Source organism: Macrotis lagotis, chromosome 1, assembly GCF_037893015.1.
Source record: "Macrotis lagotis isolate mMagLag1 chromosome 1, bilby.v1.9.chrom.fasta, whole genome shotgun sequence".
NCBI lineage: Eukaryota > Metazoa > Chordata > Mammalia > Peramelemorphia > Peramelidae > Macrotis > Macrotis lagotis.
In genome coordinates, this window is record NC_133658.1 from 64,353,610 (window position 1) to 64,367,280 (window position 13,671).

Here is a 13,671-nt window from a genome sequence, read left to right on the forward strand (position 1 = left end):
AGTATAACAGTGTTTATGTTCTGAACAGGACAGGAATTGTGATGTGTGTAGTCTCAAAATCAGGAAGACCTGGGTTTAACTGCTATCTCTCAGCACATTCTGTCTGAGTGGCCTTAGCCAAGTCTATGTTTAACCCTCAGTGTTCTAAGCCACTGCATAAGATTGTAAATTTCAGAGTAAATGCCGATCTGCATTGACAGAGTGTAGCGCCAGTTGTTCCCTGCTCCATTACAAGAGGTAGTCTTCAAGGTTATCCAATCCCCTTGTGAGCATTATGAAGGATATAAGATTGAATTAAAATTATAAAAAACTAAGGAGTAATTATAAGTTAGCCATTAATTGTTGAAGCAATTTATTTTTCAGTGGAAAAATAATTTGTTTATTTTATTAGGAGTTTATAACTATCAAGTTGAAGATGACATAGGGAAATTGAAATCTTGCCTGACCAGCTTTCTTCAGGAATATGGTTTATCTGTAATGGTGAAAGATGATTATGTCCATGAATTGTAAGTAATTTCTATTTTTAGTATTAATAATAATTACATTGAATTATTTTAATGACCTAAAACTAACTTAAAGATGTTTTTCTTGGTGCTTATGTAGTTGTCGGTACGGAGCTGCTGAGCCCCACACAATCGCAGCATTCTTGGGAGGTAAGTTTGGTAGAAAGGACTTAACCTTTTGTTATAGTTCTACTTAGCTACTTTCTGAGAAGTACTTAGTCAAATATTTTACCTTTTTAAAAAACCCATTGGAATATAAACTGAAATAGATAAATGTTCAGATATTAAATGTAATTAATTAAATAAGAAATTAAATAATAAATATTATTAGTCAAAATCCTTTTTCAGTAGCTCTTTATGGTGCAATGATAACACTGAGTTCCTAAAGGTTTAGCCAGTGCTATGCAGTCTCTGGCAGGCCTTGCCAGACTGAAAGGAAAGGCTTTTAGAGCAGGCCTAATGGGAGACTACCCCACTTTGTCACCAGATCAGCATCAGGTTGATGGGTTTTTCAGTCAGAGTATCTCAAGTATCATCTACTAAACTGTCTTCTGACTACTTTAGTGGTATATGTACTGCTACATTAGGATCAGGGAATACCTACACCAGGGAAATCCTCCATCTTTCAAGTATTTAAGTAGTGAATATCATAGCTGAAATTTAAATTATCTTCTCTGAATTTTAATAACCATTGTTAAAATTTGATAAAAAAAGAACTTATGTCTTATGCATGCATATAGAATCCAAAAGCATCAGAGGTTTAATTTCTTTAGGATTGTTCTTGTTTATAATCAATGTAATTTAATTGCTTAAAAAAAAGATTCCTTTTAAAAGGTTTATTTTCTAAATGAGGAATTAAACTATATATGTCCTAAAGAATCAATTTTTGAATAACATTTTTCCCAGACAAAAATTGAAACTAAATCCATTATTTTTAATGCAGTGAAGGAGAGACTTTGAAGAAATAGAGATAAAATAATGCAAAGTGTCTAGTAATTTTTAAGGTAAATTTCATAACTAGTTTCCTATGCCTTTTTATTGCCATGAGAATTGTTTTTTAACTCATGAATTTAAACTGGGAAATTGTTATTCTAACATAATAGACAAATTGCTTTCATTCCATTATTTATATATGATTTTTATATATATATTAGATGTGTGTATTATTACATGCATGCATGTATGTATGTATGTACTGGTTAGGTCAGCTTGTTAAGACTAAGTCATTTGGGATTACAGAGTTTTAGGGAAGTTGTTGTATTACACCAAAATTTTGTTGTTATTGAGTAGCCACAAATTGGACAGCCAGGTGATGCAGTGGATAGAATGCTAGACTTGGAGTCAAGAAGACTCATTGTCCTAAATTCAAATCTGCCTTCAAACACCTACTGGCTGAGTGTTCCTGGGCAGGTCATTTTACCCTATTTGCCTCAGTTTCCTTATCTGTAAAATGAGCTGGAGGAGGAAATGGCAAACTATTCCAGTTGCTTTGCCACAGGAGCTCAAAAAAGGAATCCTGAAGAGTTACACATAACTAAAAAAAAATAACCATAAATATAACTTGATTGTTCGGCAAGAGCTGGTCAATCAATTGAGGAAAACCACTCGATAAAATACCCTAGTTGATAGCAACCAATTAGATACTTTCCTTGTATCTGAAATGAAACTGGAACTTAAATATGGCATGTTTGTATCCCTGTTTTCAACCTACATAATTGTGAAGGTGAAACTCTGTTTAGAGTGGTCACTGGTAGAATTAAGCTTCTTTTTGGGTTGTAATTTAAACCAGTCAAAGAGGCAGCAGCCTCTTTTTAATCTGTCTTTCAACAATTACTTGGCACCTTGTACACACATATAAACACATTACCTAGATAAACATACTCAGTGTCTATCTGTATGCACACACATATACATGTGTGTTCACTGCATATATAGACACAATATACATACATGTATACACATATATGAACACACATCTGTTTAATGTGTGGGACACTTTGAAGGTTGAGGGACTTGTTTAGGAGCACAGAGATATGTTGGAAATGGAAATTATCTTTATTGAGAAAAAGACTTCAACTTTCTTTAAAAACATGATGTGTGTGTGTGTGTGTGTGTATATATATATATATATATATATATATATATATATATAGAGAGAGAGAGAGAGAGAGAGAGAGAGAGAGAGAGAGAGATTATAAAGAAGTATTCTCTTTTATATGAATATACAAAATCCTGGCATCTTTGGACTTGTTATGAAATACTCAGTTAATATGATGGAGTTCTTAAATTTTTTGCAACTATTGTGAACTACTTAAAACATTTTGCTTTTCTAATTTTTCTTTCATAGGAGCTGCTGCCCAGGAAGTTATCAAAATAATTACCAAACAGTTTGTAATTTTTAATAATACCTATATTTACAGTGGCATGACACAGACTTCAGCAACTTTCCAGTTGTAGAAAGAAATTACAGTATGGTAACAGCATGTTAATGCTTAAAACTGTAATTGCCTTCAGGTTGTACTAAGTTCTGTATAATTCTGCTAATACAGGGCTGCTAAATTGTTTCCTTAATAAACATTTAAGGTGATTTTTTTTAAAAAAAAGTGTCATTCTTGATTATTTTGGGGGGGACGGCAGCATGTAGCCACCATTTTTTCATTGATATTTCTGCTGAATTTAATTCAGTAAATGCACTTTAGTATTTCTAAGTTGTTAACTATAATGATCATAATCTCTTTTCATAAATTAAAGATGGATTATAAGATTCCATAGAATGTTAAAGCTCAAAAGAATCTTAGAGGTCATCCAGCCCAACCTTGTTCTGTAGATGAGGACACTAAACATTGACTTGTATCCTTGATCCCAGGACCTTCCCTTTTCTTTGGTGATCCTTTCTTTTCCTTTTTTTTTTTTATTTTTACAAGGAGTGGGGTTGGTGACTTGCCTGAGGTCACACAGCTAGGTAATTATTAAGTATCCAGGGCTGAATTTGGACTTGGGTCCTCCTGACTCCAGGGCTGGTGCTCCATCCACTGCACCACCTAGCTGCCCCTTTCTTATGCCTTTTCAGTCTCACCTATTTTTTTCTTTTCTTAAAATTAAAATTTTTTATTTTCAGTTCCAAATTTTCTTTCTTCCTCTACTCCCTCTTCAATTTTTGAGAAGACATAAAGTAAGATACCTATTATACATATGAAATCTTGTAAAACATTTCCTCTTTAGCCATGTTGTGGACAAAAAAAAGGCAAGAAAAGTAAGGTGGAGTTCTCAATATCATCTTCCCATATAGGAATACAAGCAGTTCAGCGTCATTAAATCCCTCACCATTTGCCCTTCCTGTCTACCCTCTCTTTGCTTCACCTGAGTCTTGTACTTAAAGATCAAACTTTCTGTTCAGCTCTGGTCATTTTAACAGAAAAGTTTGAAAGGTCTTCTATGTCCCCTATGTCATTGAATGTCCATCTTTTCCCCTAGAGAGAATGTTCAGCTTTGCTGGGTAGTTGATTCTCAGTCATAATCTAAGCTCTTTTCCCTTCCAGAATATCATATAGCAAAGCCCTACAAACCCTTAATGTAGTCCCTGCCAAATCCTGTGTATTCCTGACTGTAGCTCCATGATATTTGAATTGTTTTTTTCTAACTGCTTATGATATTTTCTCTTTGACTTGGGAGTTCTGAAATTTTGGCTTTATATTCCTGGGAGGTTTTTTTTTTGGGAGGGGGGAGAAATCTCTTTCAGGAGGAAATCAAATTGAATTCCCTCAATTTGTATTTTACCCTCTGCTTCTAGGATATGGCAATTTTCCTAGAGAAATTCTTTAAAAATGAAGTCAAGGCTCTTTTCCTGATCATGACTTTAAGGTAACCCCATAATTTTTAAATTGTCTCTCTTGGATCTGTTGTCTGGGTCAGTTGTTTTTCCACTATGATATTTCACATTTTCTAATAGTTTTTCGTTCTTTTGGCTTTCTTTTATTGTTTCTTGATTTTTCATAAAGTCATCAGCTTTCTTTAACTCTATTCTACATTTGAAGGAGTTGTTTTCTTCAGAGAGCTTTCTTATCTTCCTTTCCATCTACCTAATTCTGCTTTTTTAAAGTATTCTCATTGACTTTTTAGACTGTTTTTTCCATTTGACCTAAACTGATTTTTTAACTTCTTGTTTTCTTCAGTGTTTTTTTTTGTCCCTGATTTTCATGATTTTCTCATATTGCTCTCATTTGTCTTCCCAGTTTTTCCTCTACCCTCTCTTATTTGATTTTCAAAATCTTTTTTGAGGTCTTCCATAACCTGAGACCAATTCTTATTTTTCTTGGAGGCTTTAGATAATAGAAGCTTGGACTTGTCATTTTCTGAGTGTGTATTTTGATCCTCCATGAGACCAAAGTAATTGTCTATGGTTGGATTTTTTTTTCTTATTTACTTTTTTCCCAGCCTATGACCTGATTTTGACATAGGAACACCTCCCCAAAGAACCTCAATGCCTTGAAGGTCTTATAAGAAGCTCTGACTGCTCTCCTGGCCTTGCTCTGGTCTGTGAATGACCACAAGCACTCCCCCCCTGTGTCCTGGAGCTGGGAGGAGGGGCCTTGTTCTGCTGTGGCAATAGGGACCCCAGACTGACTAGGGTGTGCAAATGGACAAAACAGCACAGACCTGCCCCAGGGATAGCAGAGAGACCTCGACAATCTCCCCCCAGCTCCTTATCATCCATGTCTGAGCACTCTGGAAGCAGCTGAAGGTCTGCTGGGTAGGTCCAAAGGCCTACTTCCATTTCTCAGAATGGGCCTGCACTGAGGGCCATGCTGGCCTGGGCTCCACAGTTGCTCTGGCAGAGTTTTCCCACTGACCTTCCAAGTTGTTCTTGACAATCCCTGGGATTGGAGGTCTGGAAACCACCTGGCACCCCCAAGGACCCGGGTGGAGTGTGGCCCCTTTCAACCCCTGTGGAGCAGAGCCTTCCTGTGGATCTTCCAAGTTATCTTGGACTGGAAAATTATTTTATTTGTTCTTTCTGTTGGTTCTTCCACTCTAGAATTTGGTTAGAGTCATAATTTTAAGATATTTTGGAAGAGAGCTTCTGGGAATTCCTGTCTCCATGCTGCCATCTTGGTTTTGTCCCTCAGGATATGCAGTTTTATAGTCCTTTGGGTGGAACACTCTGGTTGGATCAATTCATAGTTCCACCAATGGTGCATTAGTGTCTATTTTTGCACATTCTCTCCAGCATTTGTCATTTTCTGTCATGTTAGTCAATCTGATGAGTATGATGTGCTACCTCAGAGTTGTTTTAATTTGTATTTCTCTAATTAATGATTTAGAGCATTTTTTTTATGTGACTTGATAGCTTTCTTCTGAAAACTTCCTGTTTGTATCCATTTGGCTATTTGCCATTTAGGAAATGGCTCTTATTTGGCTCAGTGCCTGCATATTTGAGAAATGAGGCCTTTATCAGAGAAACTTGCTGTAATTTCCTCTTCCCCAGTTTTCTTTTTTCCTTCTACTTTTGGCTGAATTTTTTTTTTGTGCAAAAACTTTTTAATGTAATCAGAATTATCCATTTTCCTTCCCATGCTTCTCTCTTGTTTTGTCATGAACTATTCCCTTATCCATAGATTCCCATAGGAGAATTTTTTCCATATTCCCCTGATTTGCTTATAATATTACTCTGTATGTGTAAATCATATACCCATTTTGACCTTATCTTATTATATGATGTGAGATGTTCATCTGTCTATACTGTACTCTTCCAAATCATTTTTCAATTTCCCAGCAATTTTTCAAAACAATTTTCCCCAGTACATTGAATCTTTGACTTACTATGGCCATTTATACTACTGTGTATTGTACACCTAATTAATTCCATTGATCCACAACTGTTTATTATACAGTATCAGTTTGTTTTGACATTTGCCACTTTACAGTATAGTTTGAACTCTGTTAATACATACTTCACTTTTTTTTTTCATTGATTCCCTTGATATTTTGGATCCTCTGGGTAAATTTTATTATTGTTTCTAGATATATAAAACAATTACCTGTTAGTTTGATATAGCATAGAATAAATTGATTTAGGTAATATTTTTTATTATATTGGTTTGGCCTATCCATGAGCAATTACCGTTTCTCCCAATATTTAGATCTGTCTTTGTGTGAAAAAATTCTGTAATTTTGTTGAAGTAGTTCCAATGTGTGCCTAGGCAGGTAGATTTCCAAGTATTTTCAACTGTCCACAGTTTTTTTATTTTTTAATTTTTATTTATTTATTATATTATTATATCATTATATTTATTTATTTATATTTATTTATATAAGACAATGGGGTTAAGTGACCTTAGGTATAAGGTCACACAGCTAAGTAATTATCAAGTGTTTGAGGTCAGATTTGTACTCTGGTCCTCCTGACTCCAAGACCAGTGCTCTTATCTACTGTGCCATCTAGCTGCCCCAGTACTACTAGCATCCCCACCTGCAGTTATTTTAAAGGGAATATCTCTATCTCTTCCAGTTGGGTATTGTTGGTTATATGTAGAAATGCTAATAATTTATGTGGCTTTAACTTATCATCCTGCTGAAGTTGTTAATCATTTCAACTAACTTTTTAGTTAATCCCTTTGGGTTCTCTCTAAGTATATCATCATAACATCTGCAAAGAGTGGTAGTTTTGTTTCTTCTTGCCTATTCCTATTTCTAGTACAATATTGGAAGGATTTCTAGTACAGTATTGAAATTGATATTGAAATTCAAGAGTCTTGATCTTATTGGAAAGATTTATAATTTATCTTCATTACATATAAAGCTTGTTGATAGATACTAATCATTTTTTTTAAAAGTTCATTATTTCTGTGTTTTCTAATCATTTTAACAGGAATGAGCATTATATTGTCAAAAGTTATTTTTACATCTATTAATATATATGTTTTGCTTGTTATTGATATTGTCATCAGTTATATTTATAGTTTTACTAATATTGAGAGTCAACCCTGCATTCTTAGTGTAAATTCTACCCAGTCATAATGTATGATCTTTGTGATATGTTACTCTAATCTCCCTGTGAAAGTATTTTTATAGGGGGCAGCTAGGTGGCACAGTAGATAGAGCACTGGCCCTGGAGTCAGGAATACCTGGGTTCAAATCCAGTCTCAGACACTTTCTAATTACCTAGCTGTGTGGCTTTGGGCAAGCCACTTAACCCCATTGCCGTGAAAAACAACCTAAAATAAATAAATGAATGAATGAACGAATGAATAAATAAATAGGGGTGTGTGTGTGTGTGTGTGTGTGTGTGTGTGTGTGTGTGTGTGTGTCTCAGAAGGCATTTGGTAGGACTCCTTTGCCTTTATTTTCAAGTTCTTTGTTAGTATTGGGATTGTTATTTAAATGCTTGGTAGGATTCGCTTACAAATCTATCTAGTCTTGGGGGAATTTTTCCTTGGGAGTTCATTTGTGACTTGTTCATTTATTTCTTTCTAAAATAAGATTATTTATTTCCTCTTCTGTTATGCTGGACATTTTATAGTATTGTAAATATTCATCCATCTCACTTAAATCATCAGTTTTACTGGTATATAATTGGGCAAAATAGAATCTCATCTATTTCCTATACCTGATGCTTCTGCTTGCTCACCACCCTGTCTTCTTCAGTGTGGCACCCCACCACTCTGCTCAAACATCTCTCTACAATATTAATATTCAGGTTTGCTAAATTCAGTAGCTTCTTTCTGTCCTAATCTTCAATGAGTTCTCTATGGAATTTCATCTCGTGGGCTACGTTCTTCTTCATCATACTCGCTTCTCCCTTATAGTTTTCCTTCTACCTCTCTGATCACTCCTGCCTTTTGCTGGCTCTTTATTCTCCTGTCTTTTAAAGAGGCATCTACCAAGAGTCTGTCCTTGTCTTTCTTCTATATCCTCTGTGATTCCATGCAAAACTTCATTTGTTTTTTGTAAGAGGATAATTCTTTCCTCAAAGGGTCAGTTGTGTATTTTCAAATGCCCTGTGGTGTGTTTCCACTTGGATATCCCTATGGTACTTCAAACTCAATATGGCCAAATCTGAATTTATTTTCATTAAACTTGAACTACTGCCTAACTTCACTGTTTCTTGAGAGAGTACCGTTGCCTCAGTTATCCAAATTCAAGTGCACAGAATCACCTTTTACTCTCCCTCCTATGACCCAATCCATATCAAATCTACTAATGTTCTATCTCTCCCATGTATACCATTAACTTCTACTGCAGTCACCTTCATTGAAGCTCTTGTATCATCTTATTTAAAAATCTTGTAACTTGTCTTCTTGTCTCCAGTCTTTTTCCTCTCCAACCCCTTCTTTTTTTTTAAATTAATATTTTATTTGTTTTCCAATTATGTACAATAGTAGTTTCCACCCATCATTTTCTGTAAGGTTTTGAATTTTACAATCATTCTGCAACCCTCCCTTCCCTTCCCCATCCCCCCCCCCCCCCCCAGAAGGTAGTCTGGTAATCTTTACATTGTTTCCATGCTATACATTGATCGAAATTGAATGTCCAACCCATTCTTTGTACAAATCTTCCTAATACACCCTCTTAGATCATGTTACTCTACTAAAAAGCTTTCAGTGACTTCCAATTATATGACGAATAAAATTTAAATATTTCAGCCTTCCTGGTCTTCTTATATGCCTTTTCTTCATGAACTCTACATTCAAGCAAAATTGGAATAAAATTACCAGTTCTTGTTCTTATAGAAGCAGGAGCTTAAAGAACTAAAAGAGAATAGGAGAGAGATTCTAATCCAGATCATCATTTTAATAGAAGAAACAAACAGGTTCAGAGAGATGGTAGCAGGTCCAAGATCTCACAGGTAATAACAGTTGGGATTATTTGATGAGCAGGTGGTTTTCAGAAAAACCTGGAAAGACCTACATGAACTGATGCTGAGGTAAGTGAGCAGAACCAGAATATTGTACACAGTAAGAGCAACATTGTGTGTTGATCAACTATGGTCAACCAGTTATCAGCAGTGATCAAGGACACTTGTCATGAAACTTGTCATGAAAAATGCCATCTACATTCAGAGAAAACTATGGAATTTGAATGCAGATCAAAGCAGACTATTTTCCCTTTTTAAATTTTTTTTTGGATTTTTGTTTCTCATGGTTTTCCCCTTTTGTTCTGATTCTTCTTTCACAGAATGACTAATGTGGAAATATGTCTAGCATGATTGTTCGTGTATAACCTCTACTGGGTTACTTGGGATGAGGGGAGGGGAAAAAACTTTACAAAATGAATATTAAAACTATCTTTAGGGGCAGCTAGGTGGCACAGTGGATAGAGCACTGGCCTTGGAGTCAGGAGTACCTGAGTTCAAAACTGGCCTCAAACACAACAATTACCTAGTTATGTGGCCTTGGGCAAGCCACTTTAACCCTATTGCCTTGCAAAAAAACAAAAAAAAAACCCCAACATGTTTACATATAATTGGAAAGATTAATTTTAACAATTGGAATCATTGTATTAGGCCTGCTGGTGAGTTGGCTTGCCTCGAACCTCCCTCTACTTCAATCTATCCTTCATTTGGCCCCCACAATGATTTTCCAGAAACATAGGTCTGGTTATGTCATCCCTGTTATTCAATGAACTCTAGTAGCTCTTTATAGCCTCCAGGATTCAAATACAAATTGCTCTTTGGCATTCAGAGTCCTGTATAACCTGGCACCTCCTATTTTTTAGTCTTCTTACATATTGCTCCCCAACATAATACTCTGATCCAGTGACACTGGCCTCCTCACTATTACATAAAGCTCTGAAAGGCTTTGAGCATTTTTCACTGACTGTTCTCAATGGCAAGATTGCTGTTTTCTGTACACAAACTGCTGACCTGACTGGCTTCCTTTAAAGGAATTAAGTTCCGACTAAAATTTCTTCTTTTGTAAGGAGCATTCCCTAACTTTCTCCTATGTATATAGCTTGATTTGTATTTACTTGTTTGCATTTTGTTTTCTCCCATTAGCTTGTAAACTTGACTGTAGGAACAATCTTTTGCCTCCTTTTGAATCCCCAGTGATTAGCACAGTGTCTCCCACATAGTAGACAACTGACAGATGTTTACTGATTGGTTGATTGATTATTTTGAAAGCAACACTTCTGATACTTAAGCTAGGATTTTTTACTACTGTTATACCAATGTCACTAGGTTTCTCCTCCAGAAATCATAAAACACAGTCCTGGTCTCTAAAGTGGATTTAGAATCTTGAGGTTGTCCATTTAATTGTCATTCTAAAGAGATTGTTAATGATAGCTTGACCATTCCCCAAGATATAAGCAGTCGAAGAATATGAACAATGTTTTTTAAAAAATTGGAAAATTATTTACAATGAAATTGAAAGAATGCCCCACATCACTAATAGAATGAACAAGAATTTGCTATATGTTTTCTATGTGGTTCTAGGCACTGTGCTAAACTCTTCAGATGCAGAAAAAGACATACTGTCCTTGCCTTAGAGGGGTTCATATTCTAATGAGGGAGAGAACATGTAGATAACTAGGAACAAATAAGATACAACAGAAAAAAACAGGGGAGAAGGACTTGGAGCAAAGGAAGAGACCTTGGACGGCCTCTTCCATTGTGTAAATGGAATTTCAGCTGAATTTTTGAGAAAAATGAGAGCCCAAACAGGAGGGAAGCATTCTAGCCACAAGGAAAAGTGACTGCAGAGGCATAGAAATGGGAGGTGGATTAAAGAATACATGAAGGGGAATGAAGTGTAAAAGGACTGGAAAGGTAAGGAACCAGGTTAGTGAAGGGTTTCACTAATTCAAGGTACTCAAGGCTTTAGGTACCAAACAGGATTTTATATTTGGTCTTGGAGGCAATAGGAGGCCCCTGAAGTTTTTTGTTTTATCTCACATTCAGGAAATTGTCAGAGATGACAAAAAGATGAGATTTTCAGTGGAAGAAATAGGGAAAGAGAAGCACACTAATTTCTGTACCTTTTGAAGCAGAGATTCCACTGCTTGGGCATACCCCCAATCCTTCCCAAATACACCAAAAATATTTATATCAGCACTTATAGTAATATATATATATATAAAAATTATATAAATAATATAAAATAGATGCACTTCAATTGGAGAATGGCCTAATAAAGTATATGAATGTAAAAGAACATTACTATCTGTAATATTACTGTATTAATAGCTGTAAGAAATGAAGACCATGGTGAACATAGAAAAATGAAAAGATTTATAAGATACAAAGTGAAAAAAGCAAAAATATACTCACAATGGGAAAAATATACACAAAATGATTAAAAGGATGAAAATAGAACAAAACAAAATACTTCAAAATTATAATAGTCAACTTTGACCCCTAAGAGGAGATAAGAGAAGATATACCTTCCAACATTTCTTTGCAGAGGTAGGTGTCACTAGAGGTGGAATACTGCATGTAACATCAGACTTTTTTTTTTTAATATATTATTTTTTTCATGGGACTTTATTTTTCACCCTTTTTAAAATATAAGATCTTTCTCTAGGGAGATTATATTAAGAAATGTTATTGTTAAAAATGGAAAGATTAATAGAAATTTGGATTTTTCCAAAAATTTAAAGCACTGATAATTGTTTTTATTTAAAACTAGGTGGTTCAGAGTTTTGAGATATATAGGGATATAAGTATGAGGGAAAATATCTTTCCAGTTTGTTAAATAAGTATTATTTAATAAAATGAGGTGAGGAATTCAGAGCTGACTAAAGAGAAAGGTTATTATCCATCCAAACATCTTGAATTACTTTACAACTTGGAACGAGAGTAGGTTGAAGTTGTGTATTGACCATATAGCCTATAAATTAATGTGGTTGTCTCTAAAATCCTGCAATAGTGCTATATTAAAGTTGATCTTACAGCTTTTTTTGCATCTCTGAGACAGCATATACAACAGTTACATAGTACATTTGAATTGTTATAGTCAACTAGTATTTCTTAAATACTTATTATTTACTGGTAGCTAAGTACTAGAAAAGAAAGGAGGAAAATAATCTCTGCTCTTAGAGCTTACAATTTGTTGGGAGAGAACATACAAATAATTATGTACAAATAAGCTATGTACAGGTTAAATGTCTTTCATTTTCAAAGAAGACCCACAACAGCAGGTGGTCTTGATGACCACCATGCCAAGCATGTAAATTGAATTTGAATGAGGGGGCTAGGCCAAGTCACCAGCCTCACTTTCTCCTCCAGAGCCATCTGAGTCCAGTGGCCAGATATAAGTCAGTATAACTGGAGACTGCCCTGGATGCCAGGCAATCAAGGGTAAGGGAATGCCCAAGTCACACAGCTAGTAATTGTCTGAGGCTGAATTCGAACTCCTGCCCTCTTGACTCCCAAGGTTAGTGCTCTATTCCCTACTCCATCTAACTGAGAGGAGATACTAAGATTAAGGAAGTTTGATAAAGGCTTCATACAGAAAAAAAGACTTTAGTGATGCTTCAAAGGAAGCCAGAGACCTAGGAGGCAGATAACGTGGGAGAACATTCCTAGGCATGGAAGATTGAAAATGTTTGGACTTGGTAGAGATGAACTGTCCAGTTTGAGGAACACCCAGGAGACCAGTATCACCGGGTCATGGATTGTGGAAGAGAATGAATTCTAAGAAGCCTGAAAAGGGAGGAAGGGTTCAGGTTATAGAGGGTTATAAATGCCAAATAGGATTTGAGTTAATAAGTCAACTAGAGTTTATTGAATATGGGGGGGGGGGTTACTATGAAACCTGTGTTTTAACAAGTCAGTTTGAGAGCTGAGTTAGGGGATAGATGGGAATGACCAGACTTGAGATAGGGTCAACCAATGGGTCCTTTACAATAATATAGGTATGAGGTGATAAGAATTTGAACCAGAATTGTGGCAGTGTCAGAGGAGAGGAGATCTATAGGAGAGAAATTTTTTTTATTAGATTTGGGGGTGTAAAACCTTAAGAATATATAGAGTTGAAAAAACAAAAATATAGATTAGACATGAAGTTTTATTCTGGGATTTACTGTTAGAACCTATAGGTGGAGACCATCCAAGATGGTCACCAGGAACTGAGACAGGCAAATTTATCCAAAAACAAAGAACAGGAAAAAAATCATTCACCACCCTTAATGACCTAACCATGAGAGTTGCACAATATCTCTCCTGGAAACT

At 35.4% G+C, this 13,671-nt stretch overlaps 1 protein-coding gene across 1 annotated transcript in view; it reads left to right on the top strand.

Annotated features, from left to right (window-relative positions):
- NAE1 (NEDD8 activating enzyme E1 subunit 1) overlaps positions 1–3,110 on the top strand; it is a 59,720-nt gene extending 56,610 nt beyond the window's left edge. Inside the window, exons 18-20 of the mRNA XM_074202996.1 lie at positions 392–506; positions 604–653; positions 2,851–3,110. Of these exons, the coding sequence (XP_074059097.1) occupies positions 392–506; positions 604–653; positions 2,851–2,960 (275 nt within the window). The 3' untranslated portion in view covers positions 2,961–3,110. The remainder of the gene's footprint in view (positions 1–391; positions 507–603; positions 654–2,850) is intronic.
- Positions 3,111–13,671: the final 10,561 nt, after the last annotated feature.